Source organism: Erpetoichthys calabaricus, chromosome 10 (genome assembly GCF_900747795.2).
Source record: "Erpetoichthys calabaricus chromosome 10, fErpCal1.3, whole genome shotgun sequence".
In the NCBI taxonomy this organism is placed as follows: domain Eukaryota; kingdom Metazoa; phylum Chordata; class Cladistia; order Polypteriformes; family Polypteridae; genus Erpetoichthys; species Erpetoichthys calabaricus.
Window position 1 is genome coordinate 69,276,917 of NC_041403.2, and position 24,254 is coordinate 69,301,170.

Consider the following 24,254-nt stretch of genomic DNA (forward strand, 5'->3'; position numbering starts at 1 on the left):
CTTTGCACTACATTTAGTCTTGACAGCCACTAAGAATAAAAATTACTAAATGTGCACAAATGTTTTTTTTCTAGAGAACTTCAAACATTGATGAAGGCTGTGCGTCAGATTGAAGCGCAGATTCCATTCATGCAGTTCATTAATTTGACCCCAGAATATGAAAGGCACAGCGTTTGTACAGGAAACACCGGTGGCGGGGGGGGCGCAGACACAATACTCGTATAAAGAGACGGATCCAGACAGCCGAAGGGCTCCTTTGCTAGCTAGCCGCCTTCATCATTAACGTTAAACCATAAACGCGTCTCAACAGCCTTATTATAAAGCCACTTTTTACTTGTCAGATTTTTTGTGCTACCTTTATTTTCATACTTACAGTTTACTTATTAACAAGTCAATGTTTTAATCAATATATTTGCATTGTACTTATAATAACTCATTGTGAGTATTTTACAGGTAATTACAAGACAGAACTGCATTGTTAAGAACTTAAGAAAAGTAATTCACTTTGGTAAAAATAGAGCAGCATGTACACGGAAGGGAACATATTTACATTTTATACAATAAAGAAAACTAAGCTATTAAAATAAAAAAAAAATTTAAAATCCTCCAACATACGACACCATTAAGAAGCACTGGAGCAGGCGCTCCTCATCCCAGTTATCTGATCGAGCAGTCCCTTTATTCTGGGGGCTAGCCATTCTGGAGCTGGGGTTTGTTGCAGCAGTGACTCCAGAGCACTCAAAGCGTCTTCTACCAACTGCACTGCCCGCTCGTAGTGTTCCTCTTCAACGGTCTCCTGTCTGACACGTTTGGAGCACGGCTGAAAAACATCACATATTCATACTGCAAATCGGCAATAAGACCATCAGCTACGATAACAGGATGTCAGGCGGAATTCAGTGGGGCGTTTGTTTGTGCTAAAGATGTTAATATTCCTGAAACTGTCTAGCGTGCTTCCTTAAGAAAAATACAAAAAGGGCCAAACTTGGTGAGTAGAACGTCATGAGGAAGTTACATTAAACATCTAAACAAAAACATTTTAGGAATATGCTTTCAAGTAATAAACTCTGGATAATCTGCGTGCTTAAATATCAACAGACAGTATAGGCAAGATCTGCCATCCTGGGGCATGTGCAGAAATCTTAGAGAAAATAATAATCCTAGTGAAATTACTCATTTTTCAACATCTTTGTTGTTTACAGAAAACATTTTTTAAGAATGCAATTTCAGTAATTATTATTTTAACAGGGCGGCACGGTGGCGCAGTGGTAGCGCTGCTGCCTCGCAGTTAGGAGACCCGGGTTCGCTTCCCAGGTCCTCCCTGCGTGGAGTTTACATGTTCTCCCCGTGTCTGCGTGGGTTTCCTCCGGGCGCTCCGGTTTCCTCCCACATTCCAAAGACATGCAGATTAGGTGGATTGGCGATTCTAAATTGGCCCTAGTGTGTGCTTGGTGTGTATCCTGCGGTGGGTTGGCACCCTGCCCAGGATTGGTTCCTGCCTTGTGCCCTGTGTTGGCTGGGATTGGCTCCAGCAGACCCCCGTGACCCTGTGTTCGGATTCAGCGGGTTGGAAAATGGACGGATGATTTTAACATACCTGCTCATGAGCAGCTTCTAAAGTATTTCTTTCCAGGTGTGTTTTCAGAGTGGACCTTTCAGATTTTAGTCTTTTTATCCTCAAGTCAACATTTTCTTGTAAAGGGATATTCTGTAAAGAAACAAACAAAAATAATAATAATAAAACAACAACAATACACATCCACACACGTTTATCCAAGTACCGTTTTCAGTTCTTCTGCATACCTTACTGAGAAAATCCACCACCTTACTTTTCATTTCCTCGCATGTTAAGCTTTGGGGAACAACTTCTTCATGCCTTGTTACCTTTAGAGGAAATACAAGAGGAGCAGAAGACAGTTGAGAGAGAATGTTAAACAATGTGTGTGAAGTAAAGTGCTGACCAAATGTGTATGGAGACTGGAATGGATGCACTGGGAGAAAAAAAAAAAGACCACTAAAGATAATTTGAGAAGAAAAATATCACCTCTGCAAAATATGTGAATGCTTCTAGAACATGCTGGTAGAGAATCCAAGACTTTTCAGCTAGTAGGAAGGCAAAGAAATCTGACAGCTTTGGTAGAACATGGACCTGTGAACACAAAGACAAATCATATGGTTTTGACAATTAATATTGCTGGGGTAATTTGTCGAGTGTTTATTGATTTGACACATTACTTAAAGCCACCTGTATTTCTTGTGGTACAAATATTCTTCCTAATGATTCCAAGAATTCTAAAATGGCCAAAACAGTTTCATCTGGCGGGTGGGCAGGCAAAAGAAGGCTTAAGAATGTCACAATCTAAAAAAAACAAAAGACAAAAGAGAAGATGTTAACAGAGTACTTGTGGTTACCTACTTCTTTCTTCAAATTCAGCTCAGCACAACAAAGCAAACGCTGCCATTGTCAGGGACGACCCTGACCTGCACTTCTAAATATCTATTTCTAGCAGCAAATTATTACAATTCAATTTAATTCACTTTCAGAGGCGGCTGAGCTGAGAGGATGTCTCTGTGCACAAGTACAGTCCAGTCATCAGAGGGAGAACACGTAAACTTCACAAAGAAGCTGAGAGCTGAACCAGTGCGTGTGTTAGTACAGCCTGCTCATCTAAAAAAAGAATTCCATTAGCTTATTGAAAATTTAAAAATGAGCACAGCCTTACAATCAATGCACAAAAAACAAAAGCAGATCACCACTTTAAGAAATTTCCCTGTTAATAAGGAGACACTAATTAGAACTTTTTATGGCCAATTCCAGTCACAAATTATTTTTCCACCATATGTTAAAAAGTCAGACGAGTTTATCCAAATCACTTTGCTGATTTTTATATTACCTCACATTTGCATATGTTGAGAGTTCAAACTAAACTTGTTGGGTCTTCAAAGATGTTTTACGATAGTGAAATCCAATATTTTAAACAACACAGCAGTGTACAGATGATCCCCAGTTGAAAAACAACTCCATTGTTTCTATGCAAAACAATCTCATCACAGAAGCTGTTGTTTTACATTAAAGACCAGTGGTGCTTTTGGCTTGCAAATTCTGCTGTGGCATCAAAGGCCTGGCAGAGAGACGCGGTCAGAGGGGGCCAGCCATAAATGGAGCCCCCTGCCCATCTTGACACTCCAGTCATAAATGGAGCACTGGCTGGGGGTGGGTGTGTGTGAGAGAGAAACAGAGATGACAAACACGTGCAGAGCAGCAATTATGAGACCCAAACCTCCGCTTAAATCTGCTGACCTGGGTACATGGCGAATGGTAAGTCTCGGGAAGGATTCTGGCTCGGATTGGCTGACATAGTTATAGATACTGTTTAACCTGGTGATTATTACTTTTATTGCACTAATTATATGACATGTCATATTGGAAAAAAAAACTAGTACTGTACCGATGTTGATTACATTCAACTACATGTACATCCGCAACAGGATGATGAAGCCTTTTAGCGGCCTGAAGAACTTGCATTGTCAGAAAAGCAATGACCAAGCTTCTGTGTAAATAATGGAGCATTCTGCAGCCTTTTGCCTCCGATCATGACTGCATATTGTGGATTTGGTTTGTGGAACGTTCAGGCCAGTCAGTGCCTTTGCCACACGAGGCCAGGCATTGTTCTGCACCAGCATAAGGTCTGACAATAGCTCTGAGGTTTCCATCAGCAGTCAAGGTACTGTCGGCTAGCACGTGGAGGTCTGTGTGACTCTTCCAAGGATATGCCTTGCCAGACCATCACTGATGCACTACCAAACCAGGCATGCTGTATGGTGTTGCAGGCTACATAATGTTTACCCCGATGTCTCCAGACTGTCATATCTGTCACATATGCTCAGTGTGAACCTGCTGTCATCTGTGAAGAGAACAAGGTGCCAATAGCAAGCTCCTGATTGTTGTACTCTCTGGTGAATGGCAATCAAGCCCATGGAGATGGGCTGTGAGCACAGATCCCACTAGAGGAAATAGGGCCCTCATGCCACCCTCATGGAGTCTGACAGTTTGATCAGAAACATGCACACCAGTAGGCAGCTGGTGGTCATTTGCTTGTTTGTGTGAGGAGGAACAGAAGGAGCACTGCCAAATACCACTCCTGCTGCTGGGTTGATGCCCTTCTATGGCCCTGTCCAGCTCTACTCATGTAATGGCCCATCTCCTGTTATCTCCTCTATGGTCTCGAGACTGTACAGGAAGACACAGCAAACCAACTTGCGATGGTACATATGAATGTGCCATCCTGAATCGACTACAGGTACTGCCTCATGCTAGCAGTAGTGAGGACACTAGCAAAACACAGAAGAGAAGAATCAGTCAGAAAGGATAAAGATAACGCAAGTGTGGCCACCACCTGCAAAACCATTCCCATTGAGGGGGTTGGCTTGCTGTTGCCATTCCAGTGCACCAAAGCAGGTGAAGTTGATTCACAATCGCTTTTGCTTCCTAACTGGACAGACTGATATCTCTGAAGCTTAACTGATCCGGTGTTGGACTGTGAAGATTAAGTGTTCCTTTAATTTCTTGGAGCAGTATATAAGTAAACATCCATCCATCCATTTTCCAACCCGCTGAATCCGAACACAGGGTCACGGGGGTCTGCTGGAGCCAATCCCAGCCAATACAGGGCACAAGGCAGGAACCAATCCCGGGCAGGGTGCCAACCCACCGCAGGACACACACCAAGCACACACTAGGGCCAATTTAGAATCGCCAATCCACCTAACCTGCATGTCTTTGGACTGTGGGAGGAATCCGGAGCGCCCGGAGGAAACCCACGCAGACACGGGGAGAACATGCAAACTACACGCAGGGAGGACCCGGGAAGCGAACCCAGGTCCCCAGGTCTCCCAACTGCGAGGCAGCAGCGCTACCCACTGCACCACCGTGCCGCCTTATAAGTAAACATTTTTTCTTTATTTTGCATACAACATTTAACTGATTTTGAACTGGAGCCAATCCCAGCCAACACAGGGCACAAGGCAGGAACCAATCCCGGGCAGGGTGCCAACCCACCGCAGGACACACACCAAGCACACACTAGGGCCAATTTAGAATCGCCAATCCACCTAACCTGCATGTCTTTGGACTGTGGGAGGAATCCGGAGCGCCCGGAGGAAACCCACGCAGACACAGGGAGAACATGCAAACTACACGCAGGGAGGACCCGGGAAGCGAACCCAGGTCCCCAGGTCTCCCAACTGCGAGGCAGCAGCGCTACCCACTGCACCACCGTGCCGCCTTATAAGTAAACATTTTTTCTTTATTTTGCATACAACATTTAACTGATTTTGAACTGCTTAAGTCAATAATATTTATATACTAGGAGGCTGCGCTCCCTGCTCGCTTCGCTTGCCAACCCCCAGGTCTGGTCCTGTGGAAACACAATTTAAAGTGTTTTTTTATGCATGGGAATTGTTACATATGCATTATGCTCACTTTTTATTTTAAAACTACAGTAAAAACAATATTTGGAACGAACGTTTCTTCAAGATCACACTGAATTTTGATTCCTTGTTTGATCTTACAGTGTGATAATGCAAAGTATAACTGGCCGTGAGTGATATAAATAATCCGACTTTTTCAAATGTTTGTCCTTGTGATTTGTTAATTGTCATTGCAAAAGCTATTCTCACGGGAAACTGTAAACATTGTAATACGAATGGCATATTAAGATCTCCTTTTTGCCCAAACACCGTGTCCAATTCATTCAATAAAAATAAGACTGTGATAAAACAACTGCGGATTTATGGCCATTGTGGATTGCATGTCATTGTAACAAATTAATCTGGCCAACCGATAGTTCTGGATATTGCCATTGTATCATGATATAACTGTTGCAATGCTCTTGGACTACCTTGATATGAAGAAAGTAATATTACGCTTTACCTATTTTGAATTTGTCTAAACTATTGATATTTTAATTTTTAACGTGATCGATGAGCCCTTGCATTTGTTCCCTTCTAAGTTTAACTTGATTCGATTTAAAAAAGAAGAGACGATTAGCTGCGACTTTTACATACGCATTAATAATATAATGTTGCGATAGATGTTGAGATGATAGAAGTGGGTTAAATACATGGGAGCGTAGCGCTAATTTGGACCCGAAATATTGGGTGGGTGTTATTCGTTTTTCTGAATGCGTTGGTTTCATATTGTACGACCATCCTGTTTCACCATCTTGGAATAGCAAAGGAAAGAGTAAAGGGTCGGCATGTGGCGATGTATTTGATAGAAATGACGACTCGTGCTTTGCCTTTGGATATACACGAATATCTACTGTCTTTGATATGTCTGTCTTTTGAAATTATTATCACTGACAATTCATCACATGTTGGTTTATTATAAATGCGACTGTGATCTTTCAGATTCAGATAGAAATCCAAGAAATTTCTTTGCCAGTATTTTCTGTAAATAAATGTTGTGTAAAGTGCGATACTTTTGGACATGCGGACTTGTATCCATTATTGGCTGTATAATTTCTAGTACGTCTGATTGTTTAACTCTTTCAATTCTATGTTGCAGCGTTTCTCAGTGATCATAAACATACACCTGACCAAGTTGTGTTTTTTCAAAATTAAACTTGTCGTAGCTTTAATTGTTGCGGGACCACAGATTCTCATCGTGTATGGTCCATTATTGTGTAAATCCACGTTTTGTGCAATGAATGACGCTAACGCGAAAAGATTACTGTAGATGCGTATATTTTGCCTGTAGTGTTTGTGGATTTCCTGTTCACCAAACAACATATCTTTTAATTCTCGCGGAAACGCCTCTTCATTGGGAAGTAGCAGTAGTTTTCCCTGATAGCAACACGAATTTGCCATCTACAAGTCTCCGACTTAAACTTTAAAGCCTTACAATATCTGCAAACTTCCGACATATCACTTACAGTATGTCCATATATTCGTTCAGTGTTTGCTGTTCCGAGTAATAATTTGTTTGTTAGCGCAAATGTGATCTGTACTTTTTTTTTTTGACACTTTTGAATTTTAGTACTGTCATGTTTGTGAACTTGCTGTGTGTGTGTGTATGGCACCAACGTTTTTGAACGTCTTTATGAAGTTCTACTGTGTCTTGTACTCTTTGTCTTTAATTTCTGACCCCAATTGGACCTGCAAGGTTTTCAGTTCCACTTGTTCCAGGCTGATTATCTTTTTTTTGTGTATTGTTTTCTCTCCCAACGCTTTTGGGTCTCTTTTTGACACGCTGCTCTTTCTTCTTTGCTTAGTCGTGGATGTGTGATGTTTAACTTATTAATTTTGTTTGAGCTTCTCTTTCTTCTTCGCTAAGTCAGATTATTATTGTTCTTTTTTGCATTTTGTTGAGCATTCATTTCTCTCCAGCTCTTTTTTTGATGCGCTGCTCTTTCTTTTTCGCTTAGTTGTGGTCATGTCATCTTCAACTTATCAATTGTTTTAGAGCTGCTCTTTCTTCTTAGCTTTTTAGATGACTATGGTCTTGTTTGAAAAGGGTTGTAAGTAGGGCGGGGCAACAACTGAGAGGTTACATGACCGTGATCTTGCTTGACAATGCTTGTAAGTAGGGGATGACTAGGTCACCGGTCTCACGGGAACATGCTTCCAATGGAGGTCAGTATGACGTGACTTGACCGTGTCGCAGGAAGTGAAAGTGTCCCTGCCTCTCTGAAGTGTCTCTCTTCAAGATCACGTCTTGTTGCAGGATTTTCTTTTATAATATATACAGTATATATATATATAAAAAGAACTCAGTGAAAGTCATACATGGAATGCAAAAGGCTTGGTGAAATCTTTTGACCACGGCAGTGTAGGGGCATATTTCCTTACTTGTTTTATTTTGTTTTTTAAAATGTTATCATCATATTTGTTTCAAATGACCTGTCAATGACACAAGTGCCTATCTAGCTTCACCTTATTTTTAAACAAACACTCTAATAAAAAGCAGGCTGCAAGCTAAAGAGGGAAGCATACTACTTTTCCATTATAAAATTTCCCCACACAGTAAATATGTTGAATAAATTGCTTTAGTCAATGAGTGACTGTATTACCTGAGAGATTATCGGTGGGTCAAGGTTTTGCACTAGAGCTGATGATAACAGCAGCAGACGGTGGACAGTGCCCTGGACACATGGCTGATTCGGTACCTATAAAATCAGACAGATGTTTTGAGAAAGGAAACGCTTATTTAGACAAACTATTACACAGTAAAACAGTTTGAAAAATAAAAGTTGTAATATGGCAATTATAAACTGTAGTGCATTAAAGTACAGTGATCTTGAACTGGGTTCAAAACTGATAGCTCTACCTCCTGAGATTCACACAATTTCTTTTCGGCAAACAATCCATCCATCCATTTTCTGAACCTCCTAATGGTGGTCAGGTGCAAGAAGGATTGCCTTGTAGATAAAGACACTCGTCTAGTGCAGGGCCCACACACACACATACTCACTGGCCGTGAGCCAGTTTTGAGTTAAAAGAAGACATGAGAACTCCAGAACAGAGAGTGACACTTCTCGAAGAAACTGGGCTTCCTGGAGATGCAGGGTATTGGTGCTGACCAGCGCCCCACTAACACTGAACTCTCTTTAATGCACCTGACCTACTGGGTCACAAACAACTTCAGTTAACATTTTTCTTTATTTCACATTCGATTTTACATATTTACCTTTATTTTATTTGCTTGTTAAGTATTTGAACAATTATGCACCATGTCCTAAAATTCTAATTTGGCCTTATAGGCAGTATGCACTTATAAATACATGTACTTTATTTAAGATAAATAAAAAAATCTAATTCTCACTCAGAGGACCTGTTCAAAACTTTAAGATATAGCAGGATCTATTCAATAACATTTTTCAATAACCTTCTATATTGAGGAAAAGAATATTCTTCCTTGTTGCTTCAAAGATTTGCTCTGTTGGCAGGCTCTCCTCTCTTTCTTTTTTTTGGGTGGGGGTTGAATTTTGGTTTTGTTAAGTTTGATTTTATTGTATGGATTGTTCTTTGCTTTTAATTAAAATTGATTAAAAAAAATAATTGATTAGATCAAAACTCTGCCATTTTCCATTTGCTTCTACCTGTTAACAATACCATGAGTCCATTCTCATCCAGAAGCAAAGACAAGGCTTACCAGGTGAACACGTCCTTCCTTCTTGGCACCTGATCACTAAATTAATATGTCAGCTTGTACAATGAAGTCAACCTTGTTGTTTGTTTGATTTTAATAGAATGGGAATAAGGAAGCTTGTTGAGTGCACACAGATAAAGGAACAGATATAGGCAGCGCCTACTCAAGAAACTGAAATGAGATGGAAAGCTTAAAGAGTCTGCAAAGCAGGGCCAAAGACAAGAGAATTGGGAGCAGCAGTGTAAAACAAGCCATATTTAATTTAGAGGCTGTGACTAAGATGGCAAAATGAGAATACCACAGTGATAACCGTCGTCGCACACGTGTGATCAGGGGACAACTAAAGGGCCTAAATAGATGTAATTCCACGCTGGACCAGGAGGTGGCGAAGTGCACCGATTCTCTCTCTCAATTCCTTGCAGACCATTCTCGGGAAATCCTGCCCGATTCAAGTGCAGCCAACGACGTCACTTCCGGTTCTAATGACATCACATCCTCTGCAAGCATTTAAAAGTCACCATCGTAAGACAATAGTCACATCTGTTTTGGACTCAGCTGTGTGAACATGTCTCTTCTTTTTGATAGATTTTGCAGCCGGGAAATATTATATGGGTGGCTGCCCCAAACCTTCCAATGTCTCTTGGTCATTCTTATTACACCGTAAAATAATTACAATTCTTGGTTTTATGAATTTTTTAAACTAAATCTGATAAAACATTTGGCTGTTTGCAAAACAATTCATATTTAAAAATGCAATAATGGTATTCTTTTGGTCAAACATGCAGAATTAACAAATCAAACTTTGTTTAAAATTAATTACAGTCACAAAAGCAATTTAAGGGAAAACTTAAGAGAATAAAATAACGCAATTTCAACAGCCTTATGTTTTTTCCCCAAAAAAGCCAATGCAAATTTTTGTAAAATTGTGTTTAAGCCTGACTTGTAGCATTCTCAAGACACACCTAATCCAGTTCATCGAGGAGCAGATCCCATCCTGTTAACAATGGACAAAAGGCAAGAAGCAGCCCTGCCAGTCCATCCCAGAGCCCAGTCAAACACTCACAATGGGCCACTTTTATCAACTAAATTAATAGACACGTTTGGGCGTGAGAGGAAAAACCCTGCAGACGTGAGGAAAACATCACTCAGATGAAGACCAGATGCAGGACTCAATGTCTGTGAAGCAGCAGCCCTAACAACTGCACTGCCATTTCCTTTGAAATGGGCACAAAGCTTTCAGCTCCCTGATGTACAAATCCTTCTATACTTTGAATTAAAAACCTAGGAAAATAAAGTATGAAAAATGATTTAAAGCTTGACACTTTTTCATGGCACTGTATTTCCTATTTTTAGATTTTCTTCTACATCGCCTATTGTTTTGTTACTCAGAGATATTAATATTTTACTAAGGAAAGAGGGAGTACAACTTCAAGTAAAGCCTGAAAAATGTGTTCTTACCTGTTGGACAGACATGCGCATCCACAGCTGACCAACATGTCCTGTGACAGATTTCAGAATTTCTTCATCAATAACATCCATGCAACACCGGCACACAGACCACATAGCACAAAGGGCTGTATTCTACAAATGGAAAAAGTGTATATTAAATTATCGTTACTATTTTGTATTATTCTAGCTTCAAATATTAAGGGAATATTAAGTGATGAATTTATGCAAAAAATAACTGACATTTTATATTGGTAATTAATCAGTGAAATGTGTATTTAGTGATTTTGTGTAGTTTCTAGACAAATCTTATTTTATATTACACATTTGGTGGCCACTTTATTAGACAGACATGCTCATCAATGCAAACAGCCTGCTGCTCCAGACAATCAATATTGTGGCTGCAAGTCAAAAAAGTATCCTCAATATAAAAATACGAGCTGTGTAAGCCCATGCTGTAAAACGCCTGGGGTCCTACAAGCTATTGAAATAGTCAGAAGAAAAACTGAAATATAGAGATGTCAGGTTATTGAAAGGAACTACTCTGGGTGTCTCTCTCCTAGGAGGATTCGTTTTGCCAACGTGCTCGCATCTCTGGTGCATTAGTGGCAGGAGGAAAAGTAAAAGGGATGCTGTTTTGCTGATGTTAGCAGCTAAGCGGCTTTGTCTTTCTTCTGAGGTTTCCCTTGTCTTATTAGCGGCTAAGTGAGTTTTCTGTTTCCTCAGAGGTGGAGCCCTTAAACCAACTCCAACTCTCACTTCCATGCGTAGACATTTATTTATAAAATACTCAGATCTGATGAATCTTGCTTCCTGCTAAAATATGTATTTTGGCTTAAACAACATAAATTAATTAAATCTATCAAGCTTTATGTCAACAGTGCAAGTACAGTAGGTGGTAGAATTGTTCTCATGTGGCAATACATTAGACCCCTCAATACCAATGAAGTGTCAAATGAAATCCACAGCATACCAAAGGATGCTGGTAATATGCATGTCTTCATAGCCACAGTCTCTCCATTTGCAAATAAATACTTACACCAAGGTAATGTGTCATGTCTCAAAAGACACATCATTTTAAACTAGTTGTACAAGCATGACACCTTTGTACAATGAGGAAAAGGAAGAATTGGAAATAGGCAACAAAATGCGTGCAGGAACTGCTGAGTCAGCATGGACTAAAATGCTTCCAGGTTGCCATTGAAGAACTAGATTGATCTGGAGGAAACAGAGGGCCCTACCAAGTACTATACTGAGTGTTAATTCAGCATATTAGACAGATTACACAAATGTCTGTATATACAGTACATACACATATACAGACATAAAATATGTCATATTCACAGAGACTAATGTCTATTCCTTGTTACAAAAAGAATAAAGACAAATGAGAACTGAAAGATAACCAAAACTCTGGTGTGTGAAGAAAAAGGCAAAGGAAGGATCATACGTGTGAACTGAACATTTTTGCAGGAACAGTTTTTACTCTTTTTCAGAGGTGTAAATGTGATGATTGTGTGTGGCACAGATGTGTATTATTTTCACCAATCTACACATTTAACATGTCCCTACCCAGATTGTCATTCCTACCAAGGTTCAAAACTGACTTGTATGAAAGTCTCTCACCACAAGTTCCAATTCCTGTAGCACACCTCTGTCCTCAATCCACCTGGTGCACACTGTTACGGCTGACCTCATAATGTCATTTGCTGCCTGTTTTCTCAGATCCATATTAAAGGCCTTGAGAGAAATGTGCTGCCACAGCACTAAATTACCTGGATCCCCAGGAGAAAACTTCTCCAAAAAGAGAACCTATTTGAAGACAGAATTATTACAAATGTATTCATAATCATGTCTACTTCAAAGGATTAAAGCAGATCATGTTTTATAATACCACAGTTTAACCAGTACTGCATATGCAATTCAGAATTCATTCTTACATGATGTTCCACAGTAATAAAGTACATCATTCGTTTCAATAATGATGAAAGTTGTATGAGCTGATAGCACTCTCCTGGACACTGCAAAACCTAAAGACAACGAGAAGGACATACTTTTAAACTGTACCATCCTGTGAAATGCTACACAACATTTTACATTTTCAATTTAAATCAAACCGAATAGTCACCCCAGTTAGTTATCATTAATGTGTTAAATTGACTGGCAATTCCAAATTGGCATGACTGAGCTGCCAGAATAGGTTTCGTTCCTCAATGACCCTGAATTGGATAAAATGGACTTCCAAATATTGTATTTTTCACAGTTAATCTAATCAGTCCTTTCAGTAAAATGAAATGTGAAAGAAAAACAAAAGGCAAAAGAGTTTGGAGTGCAAGGCAATCAGACTTTCAGGTGTAAAAAATTATTTCTCTCCTACTGAATCCAAAACAATTAAAGGGATATTTAAAGTTAGCTCTACAAGCATAAATGAGGCCATATTTATATCAAGTCTACTTAATATAAATTCAAAATAATGAACACAGTGAACATGTTAGGACCCTGGCTTTAGAAGCATGCCATGCTACAAATAAAAGATTACTAAAACATCAAAAAAAAAAAAAAAGTTTAAATCTTTATGCTTGGAAAATGTTACTTGGCCATTTCTAGGTTTGCAGGACTCCCACAAACTACAATCAGAACCATAAAGTACAAACAATGAAAGTTTGGATTTGCAGCCATTCAGATTTCTACAAGAACAATTCTATATGAAAACAAAAAGCACTTTAGATGATCTCTAAAATTCTAGAACGACATTCTAATAAAAGATTATGCAATAATCAATAATTATAATAGCTTTGCTGCATGACAACACAGATGTCTTCCCTTCACTAAAGAGAACTATAAATCCTGCTCTGTAACAGAATTCTTCAGGAAAATTTCAGTACGTGAGGTGAATCTAAAATGCATATGGATCATACAAAAAGACTGACCACAAAAACACAAGTAAGCCTACAGCACAATAAGCTTAAGAAAAATACATGTATGTGGTTTGGAATGGCTTACACTCATTGGTATGTTGTTGTATGAATCAAAATGACCAATTCATGCATTGTAATACACAGATGTGAGTCACAGAGATTAAGCAGTTCTGGAAGAAGTTCATCAATAGCACAGTCACAGTCAGATTACCAATCACAGCAAACTCGATGCTCTTATTATATTCAATGTGAATATTTCTTGGTGTGGGCTTTTGATTTTGCACAACTTACTTTAATTTTTTCAGAAGGTGGATGTCAACTACAGTTGACATAAAGTTTAGAAGGCAAAATGTTAAGAAAAAAATCACCTTGACTGTATTGTTTAGCTTGCACTTTTCTTTACAGCATGGCCATCAAGTAAGTACTGGCTGTCATTCTTATCAAAACAAATATGTGAAGATGTTTGAATCAGATTCTGCACAGTTACATAAGGATTTTGAGCCGTTACAACAGAGGGTGCTGATAAAATATCCCAAGCATGAGTGAGAAAGGTGATGACATTATACAAACTCATGTGACTGTCATTTCAGAAGGCTATCCGTTGACAGACCCCCAGGGAGGCATCTTGGTTGCAAGATTAAAAAAAAAAAAAAAAAAAAAAAAAAATCATACAGGGTCTTGGTGCACACTTCGGACTAAGCCAGTTGATTATTTCAAATTGTTTCTTTCCCCACAGTGAGTTGAACTGCACACCACACTCTGTACAATAGTTTTATAGGGGCTCACTTATTAAAATTCAAATACACAATAACATTACATTCAAAACACTAACACAGCAACATAAAATTATATTTTCTATTTCCTTATCAATGCACAGATTTGCAGATTGTTGATAGGATGTATTTAATGTTTAAAGTGTTTTTAAGTTTTCTACTAATTTTTAATATACCAATGAAATGTTTGTTTTTAAAATTAATCACAGAACACAAACTTGTTAACTTGGTTTACTAGGTGACATTCATCACCCACTCCTATTTGGACACCTCTAGCTCTGGAGAAAAAAAGAATCTACAAGCTGTTTAAAAACAGCAGGAATGACGACACAAGGCACAAAAAAAACATATGTGCTGATGAATTATAGTCCTTTACAATGAATGTCTGATTTGGAAAGAGTAACCCAGTAGCTGTATGCATGTGTAGCCGTGTGTTTTTTTTGCGTGCATATGTCAATGTTTTTGTTAGTGCTTTAAATGATTATTTTCAAGATCTTGCAGCCTCAGGCAGCTCAGCAAGCTACTCCAATATACTCCTACTCTTATTTTTACACACGATGCACCTCAGCATGTTGGGTTATTTCTTGTTGAATAAATAATGAAAAAGTAATGAAGTGTTTGTCACTTGAAGGCAGAGTTATATTATTTTAGGATTAAGTGAGGACTAGATAATTTTCAGTTATGCCTTGACCTATAAAAAAGGCCAGCCACCATTAATGGCTCCAATGCTCCCTGCTCTCCATAAAGTGCAGTTATGCTCAGGGGAATTCTTCAAGCCAAGCAGGACCTCACTCCAAAGTAAGCACCTACACATTAATTACATCCAAAGACTTTTCATAAGTAAAATTGTTAAATTGACATTTTCAAGACCGTCATTAGAATGATTAGCTAAAATTTGAATTCTAATTTATTTTCATAAAATCAGCAGCATCGCTGTGACAACATAATGCAGTCTGTTAAATGAAAAAATTACATTTTTTAATCTGACTAGATGAATAATATCCTTGAGTTCCATTTTCTAAGCAAAGTGTTTTTACATTTGAATACAAAGTAAAATATGTCAGTACAGGTACACTTTTATACTCTAGCCATTTGTGCAGATATACATTTACACCCTTGTACACATAGGCAACATTAAAACAAATCCAATTTTTTTGTAAAAATCTAAATTATGACAGCCTTACAATAAATTATAACAAAATGATTTGTATTTGTGATCAACAGTATATGATAAAGCATATTCACAGAGCATCATAAAGACATATTTCCTTAATGTACTACTACTCACCAACTGGGCTAGGATATGAACATGATGCTGACACAATTCTGCTGTCCCATACCTGTAAACAGTTATATTTTAATGTCATAATCATTTGTGTATCTAGAAAAAATGTGGAATAGTGTATTTTGCTCCTTGTAACCTAGATCCTACTAAACTAGTTCAAATAATAATATTAATATATTCATTTACCCATTATTACTAAGCTGAAAACCTCACTATACTGGATAGACCAGTGAAATGACATAAATAAAAACAGGGTTGACAATTTTCCCAAGCTCACAAATTACAGTGAAGCACAGCAAGGCAGAACAAAATTCTGTTTAAACTGCTATCTGAGCAGTTGAAATTACAAATACTACTTTGCCATTTAATGAATCAATGACCAATTCTACATGTTGGCTTCTTTGGTTTCATTGAGCAGTTTTGCATTTGTTAATGCATAAAATGTAATAATGTTTACCGTGCTAGAAAACACCAAACATCAGCTGCAAGAAGAGCCGTTTGAGCATCTAAGCAAAGCAAGGCACTCAGCAGAGACTTTTCCTGTAATAACAGAATTTAGCAAAAAATGTTATCAAAAATAACTTAGTCATGTATACAATTAATCAGTTCTAGTGTTAAATGTCACACTTGGATGGTACAACAGCACAGTCCTTAGCACTACTGCCAGATAGCTCCAGAAGACTGCGATTCTAGGAATATGTTAAAATGACATCATATTTTCAAACCTGACAAATCTAACTCATGGTCATGGAATGTATTCTACAGTTAAAATGTTTTTATTGATTTGAGGCATGGGCAGAGACAGGCAATCAGTTAGTTTTAACTTCCCTGAAGTGCTGGGATATACAGAACACTTGATCATATTATTAAGAATATAAGATCACTGAAATTACCAAAGCAGGGAAGCATATAGAAGGAAGCGAGGCAACAAAAGCACAAAGATGTACACAGACGTAGTGATGCAATGTAACTCTGTTCTGAGGTTTTTCATTTACCATCACCCCAGGTAAATAAATAGGCACTGCCCGCTCACAATAACACTGCTGAAAACTCCAAAAAAGTGCTTGGAATATAGGAAACCTGAAAAAAAAAATTTAGAAAGACAGATCAATTTCTTGATAAAGAAAAACAGTGTGTATTTATTTTCTTATTCCCACAACCCCCTACCTAGGGTTTACCTAACATTCTCTTCAGGGAATTGACTACCTCGACACCACATGTCCACTTTGTCCTCTGGCAGCGAAGGGAGTTTATCCAAGATGCTAACTAGTAACAAACACTGTGAAAGAAGCTGGTCTGGACATATCTCTAAAAATAAAACAAATAAAAACATATGACACAATAGTGAATTCCATATACACTGCTGTGTATACATGTTTCTGTTTTGTTAATGCTAACATCCACTACTCAGTCTAGGTCACTGGCTCCTACAATACTTACAGATGCTGAACCATTTTACAAGAATTACAGACAAATATGTAAGATTATCTTTGTACTATTTTATGATTAAATTACTCAGTGCTTCTTCCAAATGAACTGTTTAATAGCAACACTCTGCATTAGGTCAAATGAAACTGCAAAACTATTTCAGGATTTCGTGGGAAAGAATTTTCTAGAGGGCAACACAAACTGCAGGGAAATATGAATATTTTAACTATACTATAAGAAACTTTCAGAAAGAGAAAATATAATTTACTTGCAAATATCTATTTAATTAAGCAGCAAACACCATTTGTCTTACAGATTGTCTTTAAGAATCTAAAACTCTTAAAATATATGTAGAAAGGACTCATTAATAATACCAAGAATCTTTGCTCACGTTGGTCTGCTGACAAAACCGTTTCTGCGAACGATGTGAAGGTCAACATCAGAGTAATGAGAGGATCCAGTGCCACAATGACAATGCTGTTTATTTCATTTTGGTGTGTATCCAAAAGTGCTGGTGCATACAAGCTAGGTGGAAAATGACTAAAAATAAAACAAAAAAAAAAGTCAAGGACATTCTGGAAATTTCTGATTTATCATATTCCTTTGGAACAAACTGATTTACTTGTCTTCCCAATATACCAATATTTTTGGCAATCTTCACATTTGTGGAAAAACAATTTGAACCCTGGCTTGGTATGCACCCAACATAACATGAAGGTGCGGAGTCTACAGGTCGAACTAACTGTATTACTTCCTGAGTTAGTGCTGAATCTACTGTCCTGCTAAGCCTATACTAATGAATGAATATAAAATATCACCTTTTCATAAGAAATAAGAATATTATGTGGCAAAAGAGCTTGAGCATTAACAAAATGTTTGGATAAGATTAGCAAAGAACATTTAAATAAGTATGTACTAAATGTTACGTTTTAAGGTTTTAGAATGTAGCAAAACTCAGCAGCTTGAAAATTGTTGAAAATTTTGGTAAAAGCAAGTACAGCTTCAGAATATATAAGAATTAAAGAATAAAAGCAATCTTTTCTCAAGTGAACGTGCTGTGACTCTTGTGGTTTAGTACGTTTCCTACTGACAGACTCTGCTAGGCTCAACAGGGAATTTGTAGTCAACTGAGCTCTCCAGAAATAAATCAGTTGTGCAACAATTAATGGGCCAGCTTGTAACAAAGTGTTTTAGTACTTTAGTGTTTTAAGTCACGTATACATGGGCCAGTGGAGCTAATGGACTGCCAGTAAACTTTGTGGTCCTGGTCAGTTAGGACTATACTAGGTAATCCTGTATTGCAGTAACCTCTTAGTAACAAAATGCAACCAATTATGGTAAAGGTCTTTGCTGATACAATTAAATAATTTGGAACTGTTGCGTAATTGATAAAGTGTATAAAGGAGATTGGCACTAGTTCCTCTTTGTAGCATTGATTCACTACCACTCTGGTGTCCATGTCTCTTTTAGTATGCTGCCTCTTGCAACAATAAAAGATTGAGCTTCCTCCTGCTTGTTTCATTGATTGATTGGGCACTTCCAAACAGCAGACCAGAGTCAGTGGACCCTAACTTCCACACTTTCTACCCATAAAGAGCAGAGTCAACTGCAACATAGTAAACCAGCCAGGTTTTAATCCAGTATTAGGAGCTGCAAGGCAGTCACACAAACCATTTTACTACAAAGTACCTTAAGTACCAATTAACAGTCTTTAAACTTTAAACTGATTTACGTATAGTTGAGTAATATAAGGAGAAAGAAACAAAAAAGTGAAAATACATTATTAATTATACAAAAACTAGTAAACTAGATGTAAATACATCATACTTCAGTAGCAAAAACATGCAAATAAAAGACATACTGTGGCCAACATACCTATATATTTGAAGAAACAATTTGTGTACTCTCCCGCAACACTTAGAAAGAAAAGGCTGAAATTCCTATACACAAGAAACAAAGATAATCAACTGCTGAAGACATCTTTATGAATATTCCCTTACCACAAATATACTTCACTTACTTTAATGTAATGAACCATTGTATTGGCAAAAAATCGACAGAGTTTTACAGACTTCTGAAACAATTTATACTCTGTAGTGAAATCAGTCTCCTGCAAAATGAGAAAATTATAGACTTTTTTTAAACTGGATAATGATATTACAGACATTAGCACACTACAAATAATTTAGTACTTTTGTTTTATTAAAACTATGTTATGATTTGAAAATAGCACTTATTTTGACAATAACAGTGGTTTGTCTTACTGAGAGGTTAGATTGCTTCATCTGTTCGGCTAACTGTAAGCAGGACTGAAATGAAAAAAGCAAGTCTTCACATAAATTCCCCAAAATGTCATTGTGCCGCAGCTGCTCTTCAAGTAAAGACTGGTGTTTCACACTCTGCCTAAACAAATTCAACAACAAAAAAAAAAACATAAAGGATAAAGGATGTGTTTGGGAATAAACACAAAAAACAAACAAAAACAAAATAATATTTACCATATATAATTCACTGATTACTCACTTTTAAACAACACGTGTTACTAAATTTTAAAAACATTTTCTCTATGAACAAACAGTATGCTATTTCTTTTTCCTTACTATCAAAGTGTTGACTCAAATTAAAAATATAGGCAGGCGAATTAAAAAAAAAAAAAAAAAAATCAGACTGCGAGAGATTAAAGTATACAAGGCATAATAAACAGTACATCAACTGGGGACTACAATCACCTACAATTTTCTTAACACTTTGCTCAAGGTCTTAGTGCCATGGCAAGTAGTTTGGAGATATCAATTCAAAAAGCTTACATATGGTTGTTGAAAATACATAAAATGCTGAAAACTAAGAAAAGTATAGTAGTGTCTGCAAAAGTCACAGAATGTGAGCAGAATGAGAATTGTGAATGTTTTATGTTTTCTATGGCCAATAAAAATATCACATTACTGTGTACCTCTCATAACCTCACAAGACATACAGTACAGTAGTTTAAAACATTTGTTCAAAATAGTACAGTTGTCTACTTTTACTAGGAGTGAGAAAAAGGTTTAACACTTACTTAACAATAAATTTCCAAGTATTAGCATGCAATGCATGATCCATATTTGAAATAACTGAACAGATATCTAGAAGACTGTGAATCACTGAAAAAGATTATTCGTAAAATGTATTAACCACTATTGAACCATTTTAAAAGTATTTCAGAGAAAAAAGTTGGCATTTATTCAGCTTTTGTACAATTATTTTGAAACTGGCTATGCTACACATTTGAGACAGGTTGAAATCTAATCAATCCATGTATACTTCAGTGTATTCAGCATTAAAATTTACACTGTACCATCTATTGGAATGCATTTTATATTGCATGTAGCAATAAAATGCATCACACTTTTCATTCCAACAGATGGTGCTTCACAAACATTAGCACCACGTTTATGAATCCCATACGAAATGGCATATAACAGGGACATAGCAACTGGACAGACACAGAGATGCTCTTGTCCTTTTATTAAAGTGACCTCAATGTCAATCACAATAATAAGATATTGAATAGCACTTTAATTAAAACCAAATTTTGACTCATTACTGAAACTAATAAACATTATATCAAATAGATGATAAAGCAAAAACTAGGAGCAGTATGAGTAAAATTTGACGTATTGTTGTACTATAAGCGGTAGAATGAAAGACAATGAACAACTTATGCATGTGCTGCAATCACGTGGCAATTTAGCAATATCGCTTGACAATTATTAATGGTAATGAGTTTACAACTGTGTATTAAGATTATTCACATAGTGTTGTGTCATCTTTTCCCTATTCTACCAAATGCTACTTATGAAATAGTATAGTTTACATCATTTCCAGGTAACACAAGGCATTGGTGGATTTATTTATGAGATACAAAAATCTGGTAACCCTTTAAGAAAGAACCAGAAAATAGTAAAGATTACTGGTAACAATCTCAGTTCAAAACTGACAGACACGATTTCTACAAATAAATAATGATGATTTCATCATGTGTTATTTAAAAATAGGACAGGGACAGGTCAGGAATATTCACAAGTATAGCAATACCAGAGCACTTATCCAAATACAAAGCAGGTCTTTAGCAAAAACTATACTGATTATTTCCTGCTCATGATGATAATACCTGTTACCATGTTAACAGCTTCTTTATCTGTTGATGCTTTTTCTAAGAAAATTCTATCCAAAAGTTCCATTAATGCCTTCTGAAGCAAAAAGGCTTCTTTAAACAGAGCTTGCAACAGATCTGCCACCAGTGATAAGTGTCCATTATATGCAGACTCACTTTCCTGCAAGCATGATAAATAAAATTAATTAATTAGAGTTTCCTGCAAAAAAATCATCATTTACCATTAAAATTTGAAGCTTTTAAAAACTGTACCTACCTTGCAGTGCTGGAAAGTATTCTTTAACACATGAAGGGTACAAGATGGCAATGATCGGATGTCCTCCATAATTAGAGTCTCTTCCGATGAACACAAATGTCTGACACACTGTGATATTATTTCTATAATATTTATGACTGTCTGTGAAAATTATTGTAAGTGTTTAATAATTTTTTCCATATCAATTTTTACAAATTGCTTTAAACACATACTTTTGGTAGTTGGAGGAACCCTACCCATAACATGTTATGGCATATTCCAATGTTTACTTTTCATACTGACCCACTATTTAGTCTAATGAAGCTAGTGAAAATAAGCAGATTTGAAAATCAAAAGCTGCAAATAATGTAAGAAATACTTTATTTACCTAGGAGTCACTTTGCCTAGTTTCAACTTTAACAAATCAAAAACAGTTTTTCTTACCTGTAAAGTCTGCCTTAGTGCTGTACGCAATTCCAAATTTTGACTAGACAATCCACTTGCTTTAAGGGATAACTCGCTCATTAAATCATCAAACATCTTGACAAGCTACAAAAAACATTTTTCTATAATTTATAAAAAAACTCATCAAACTGTTATTCATTTCTTTGTAATCCTATTTAATGTCAAAACATCATAACAAAAAAAGAAATAAGCAAAAAAAAAAAAAAAAAAAAAGAAAGAAAAAGTAAAACATTGTCTAGCCAAAAAATATTTTACAGATTACTAAAACATTACTCCTTAAAGACATTTATTATATTTATATTTTGAAAGTATGCTTTGCAAAAACATGGGTTTCCTAAATTGAAGAATGTTTTAACCTGGACATTCTTAGATTTTTAAATCTTTCTTTAGGCACAGAAGCTATCAGAGCCTCCAATTATGACCTTAAATTATTATATCAAGTATAAGCACCCAAGATAGATAGATTGATAGATACTTTATTAATCCCAAGGGGAAGTTCTACTTATTAAGTATTTTAATCTAAGATTCCATAAACTACTTCATCAAAATACTAAAGTTTAAATGTAATATATGAATTTCAATACCCTCAAATCTTTGAGTTTGTTCTCCTCGCATTATATTATCTCAAATATAAACACTCCATTCAACACAAAATTCTATACCTTTGGTAAAATCTTTGAAAAAAACTCTTCTTCAAAGCGTGAAACATGGAGATGAGGCAAAAACATTTTTGTAAGAATTTTCAGCACACCTAAAATGATAAAAAAAAATCACGTCAATATTTGTATTGTAAACATTATTTGTTCCAGTAAATTAAGAATAAATTTGTTTTTGTTGCACAAAAAACACGTAGTTGTAATCAAAGCCCATCTTTATTTATTTAGTCATTTCTTTATAAAAGCACTAACATTTTGACTTTCATCATAAAAATAGATGTTTATCTCTGTGTACTTTTTACTCCATTTATTCTTACTTCCAAATGACACATATTTTGAAAAAAAAAATGATATTCTACAAACTGTCTGACACTTCTGAATTAAAATATTTTTTCATAGTACATGCTCACACACACTGTATATATACACACAATCATTACATTCTGTATGGGAACGAAGGAAATAATCTACCATACTTACTGAAGTGTTCATTCCAGCTGACAGCATTATGATAAATGGAGTGCGTAATATTCAGGAAAACTCGAGAAGTGAATGGAAACAATGTAATCCAGTTATTAAAGAAATAGTTTAAATGGCATGTGTAAAGAGTATTTACTATAAAACATATGAAACATATAGTATATGTTAAAGAGTAGAGTTATGGTTCAGATAGGAGCAGTCAATAGGTAAATAAGATTATTATTAAATACAAATGCTGAAACTAATTTTCCATCTTTAAACTAAGTAAAAAGCATACCATTCAGCCTGGGCAAAATAAAATAGAAAGTTCACTAACACTGTAAGTTTGTAATAACAATATTTTTTCTTTTTCTCTGTTGATACAATAAACATTATGAAAGGATATGACAAGTTTGGGCAACGTGGAATGTAATTCCTGTCGGCACTTTTCTTCATTCCAACAGGCGATCTCTTCTAGCATTGCTGACTGAGCCAATGTCATGCTAAAGAAGTCAAAAGTGAATCCTAAAACAGACACCTATAGTGAATGATCATTACCATCTGAGGGAATTTCTTAAACTGGACATTTTAATTTGGCATAAAAACATAAAGCTTGCTCGTATATAACGATTACTGCGACAAGTTTAATATTCAGTGGTGAGAGATAAAAATCTCACATGCCCAATAATTTAAAAATGTACATAAAGCACTCGCATTATCATATTAGCATTTCCTCGATTCATCTTCACTGATCAAAAATCTCGCAATCTATTAAAAACGAAGGCTACAAAACTCGAAGTCCTTAAATTAGAATGCAGACAAGTAAAATTATTCATAGGAATCGCGTACCTGAAAAAAATCCCAGCAAAAGATGCACTTTATTTAATCTCAAACCACTGCTGTTAATTTACAATGAAAGTTTTAAATAGCGTACAAAACAACTCATGTATATGAATCGAGGTTTAATTTTGCCTCCATCCACCGTACGGGCGTAGAAGCGGGGTTCAAACCATTGTACACATCACTTGGGTAAGAAAGAAAATTTGTTGTAAAAAGCATGTTGATGCATATATAAATATATATATATAGATATAAACAAAGAAGCATATTTATAAACAGATATTTTTATTTACAGATACTTGTATGATGAAGCAGTTAAGGTTTAAACTGCAGAGGAGGAAATACTGCTTTACTAATGCCTATTCCCCCCTATAGTCTAGAAGTCGAGGTGTCGGTTGAACTTCCGCGGAATCGTGTCATGTGGGTGAAAAATCCCATAATTCAC

The 24,254-nt window shown here is 36.5% G+C and overlaps 1 protein-coding gene across 1 annotated transcript; it reads right to left on the minus strand.

Moving 5' to 3' along the window:
* Positions 1-336: 336 nt before the first annotated feature.
* On the minus strand, positions 337-23,008 carry firrm (FIGNL1 interacting regulator of recombination and mitosis). Its single transcript, XM_028811385.2, has 23 exons — positions 22,991-23,008; positions 22,517-22,605; positions 21,834-21,938; positions 21,411-21,551; positions 21,152-21,314; positions 20,057-20,141; positions 19,266-19,404; positions 19,022-19,111; positions 18,877-18,941; positions 17,393-17,541; positions 16,752-16,881; positions 16,467-16,653; positions 16,031-16,113; positions 15,577-15,628; positions 12,538-12,627; positions 12,224-12,409; positions 10,610-10,732; positions 8,073-8,168; positions 2,246-2,359; positions 2,045-2,149; positions 1,804-1,884; positions 1,598-1,708; positions 337-820 (listed from the first exon to the last, which is right to left on the minus strand). The coding sequence occupies exons 2-23, from the start codon at positions 22,580-22,582 to the stop codon at positions 623-625; spliced, it is 2,559 nt and encodes an 852-aa protein (XP_028667218.2). The 5' UTR covers positions 22,583-22,605; positions 22,991-23,008; the 3' UTR covers positions 337-622.
* Positions 23,009-24,254: the final 1,246 nt, after the last annotated feature.

Bases quoted from the DNA above. Each gene is read 5' to 3' on its own strand.
- firrm (XM_028811385.2), bottom strand. From the start codon at position 22,582: ATGTTTTTGCCTCATCTCCATGTTTCACGCTTTGAAGAAGAGTTTTTT. The intron at 21,939-22,516 runs GTATAGAATTTT...TGTTTTTTGTAG, and splicing joins TTTCAAAGATTTTACCAAAG to CTTGTCAAGATGTTTGATGA. The intron at 2,150-2,245 runs GTGGCTTTAAGT...TTGTGTTCACAG, and splicing joins TTGTACCACAAGAAATACAG to GTCCATGTTCTACCAAAGCT.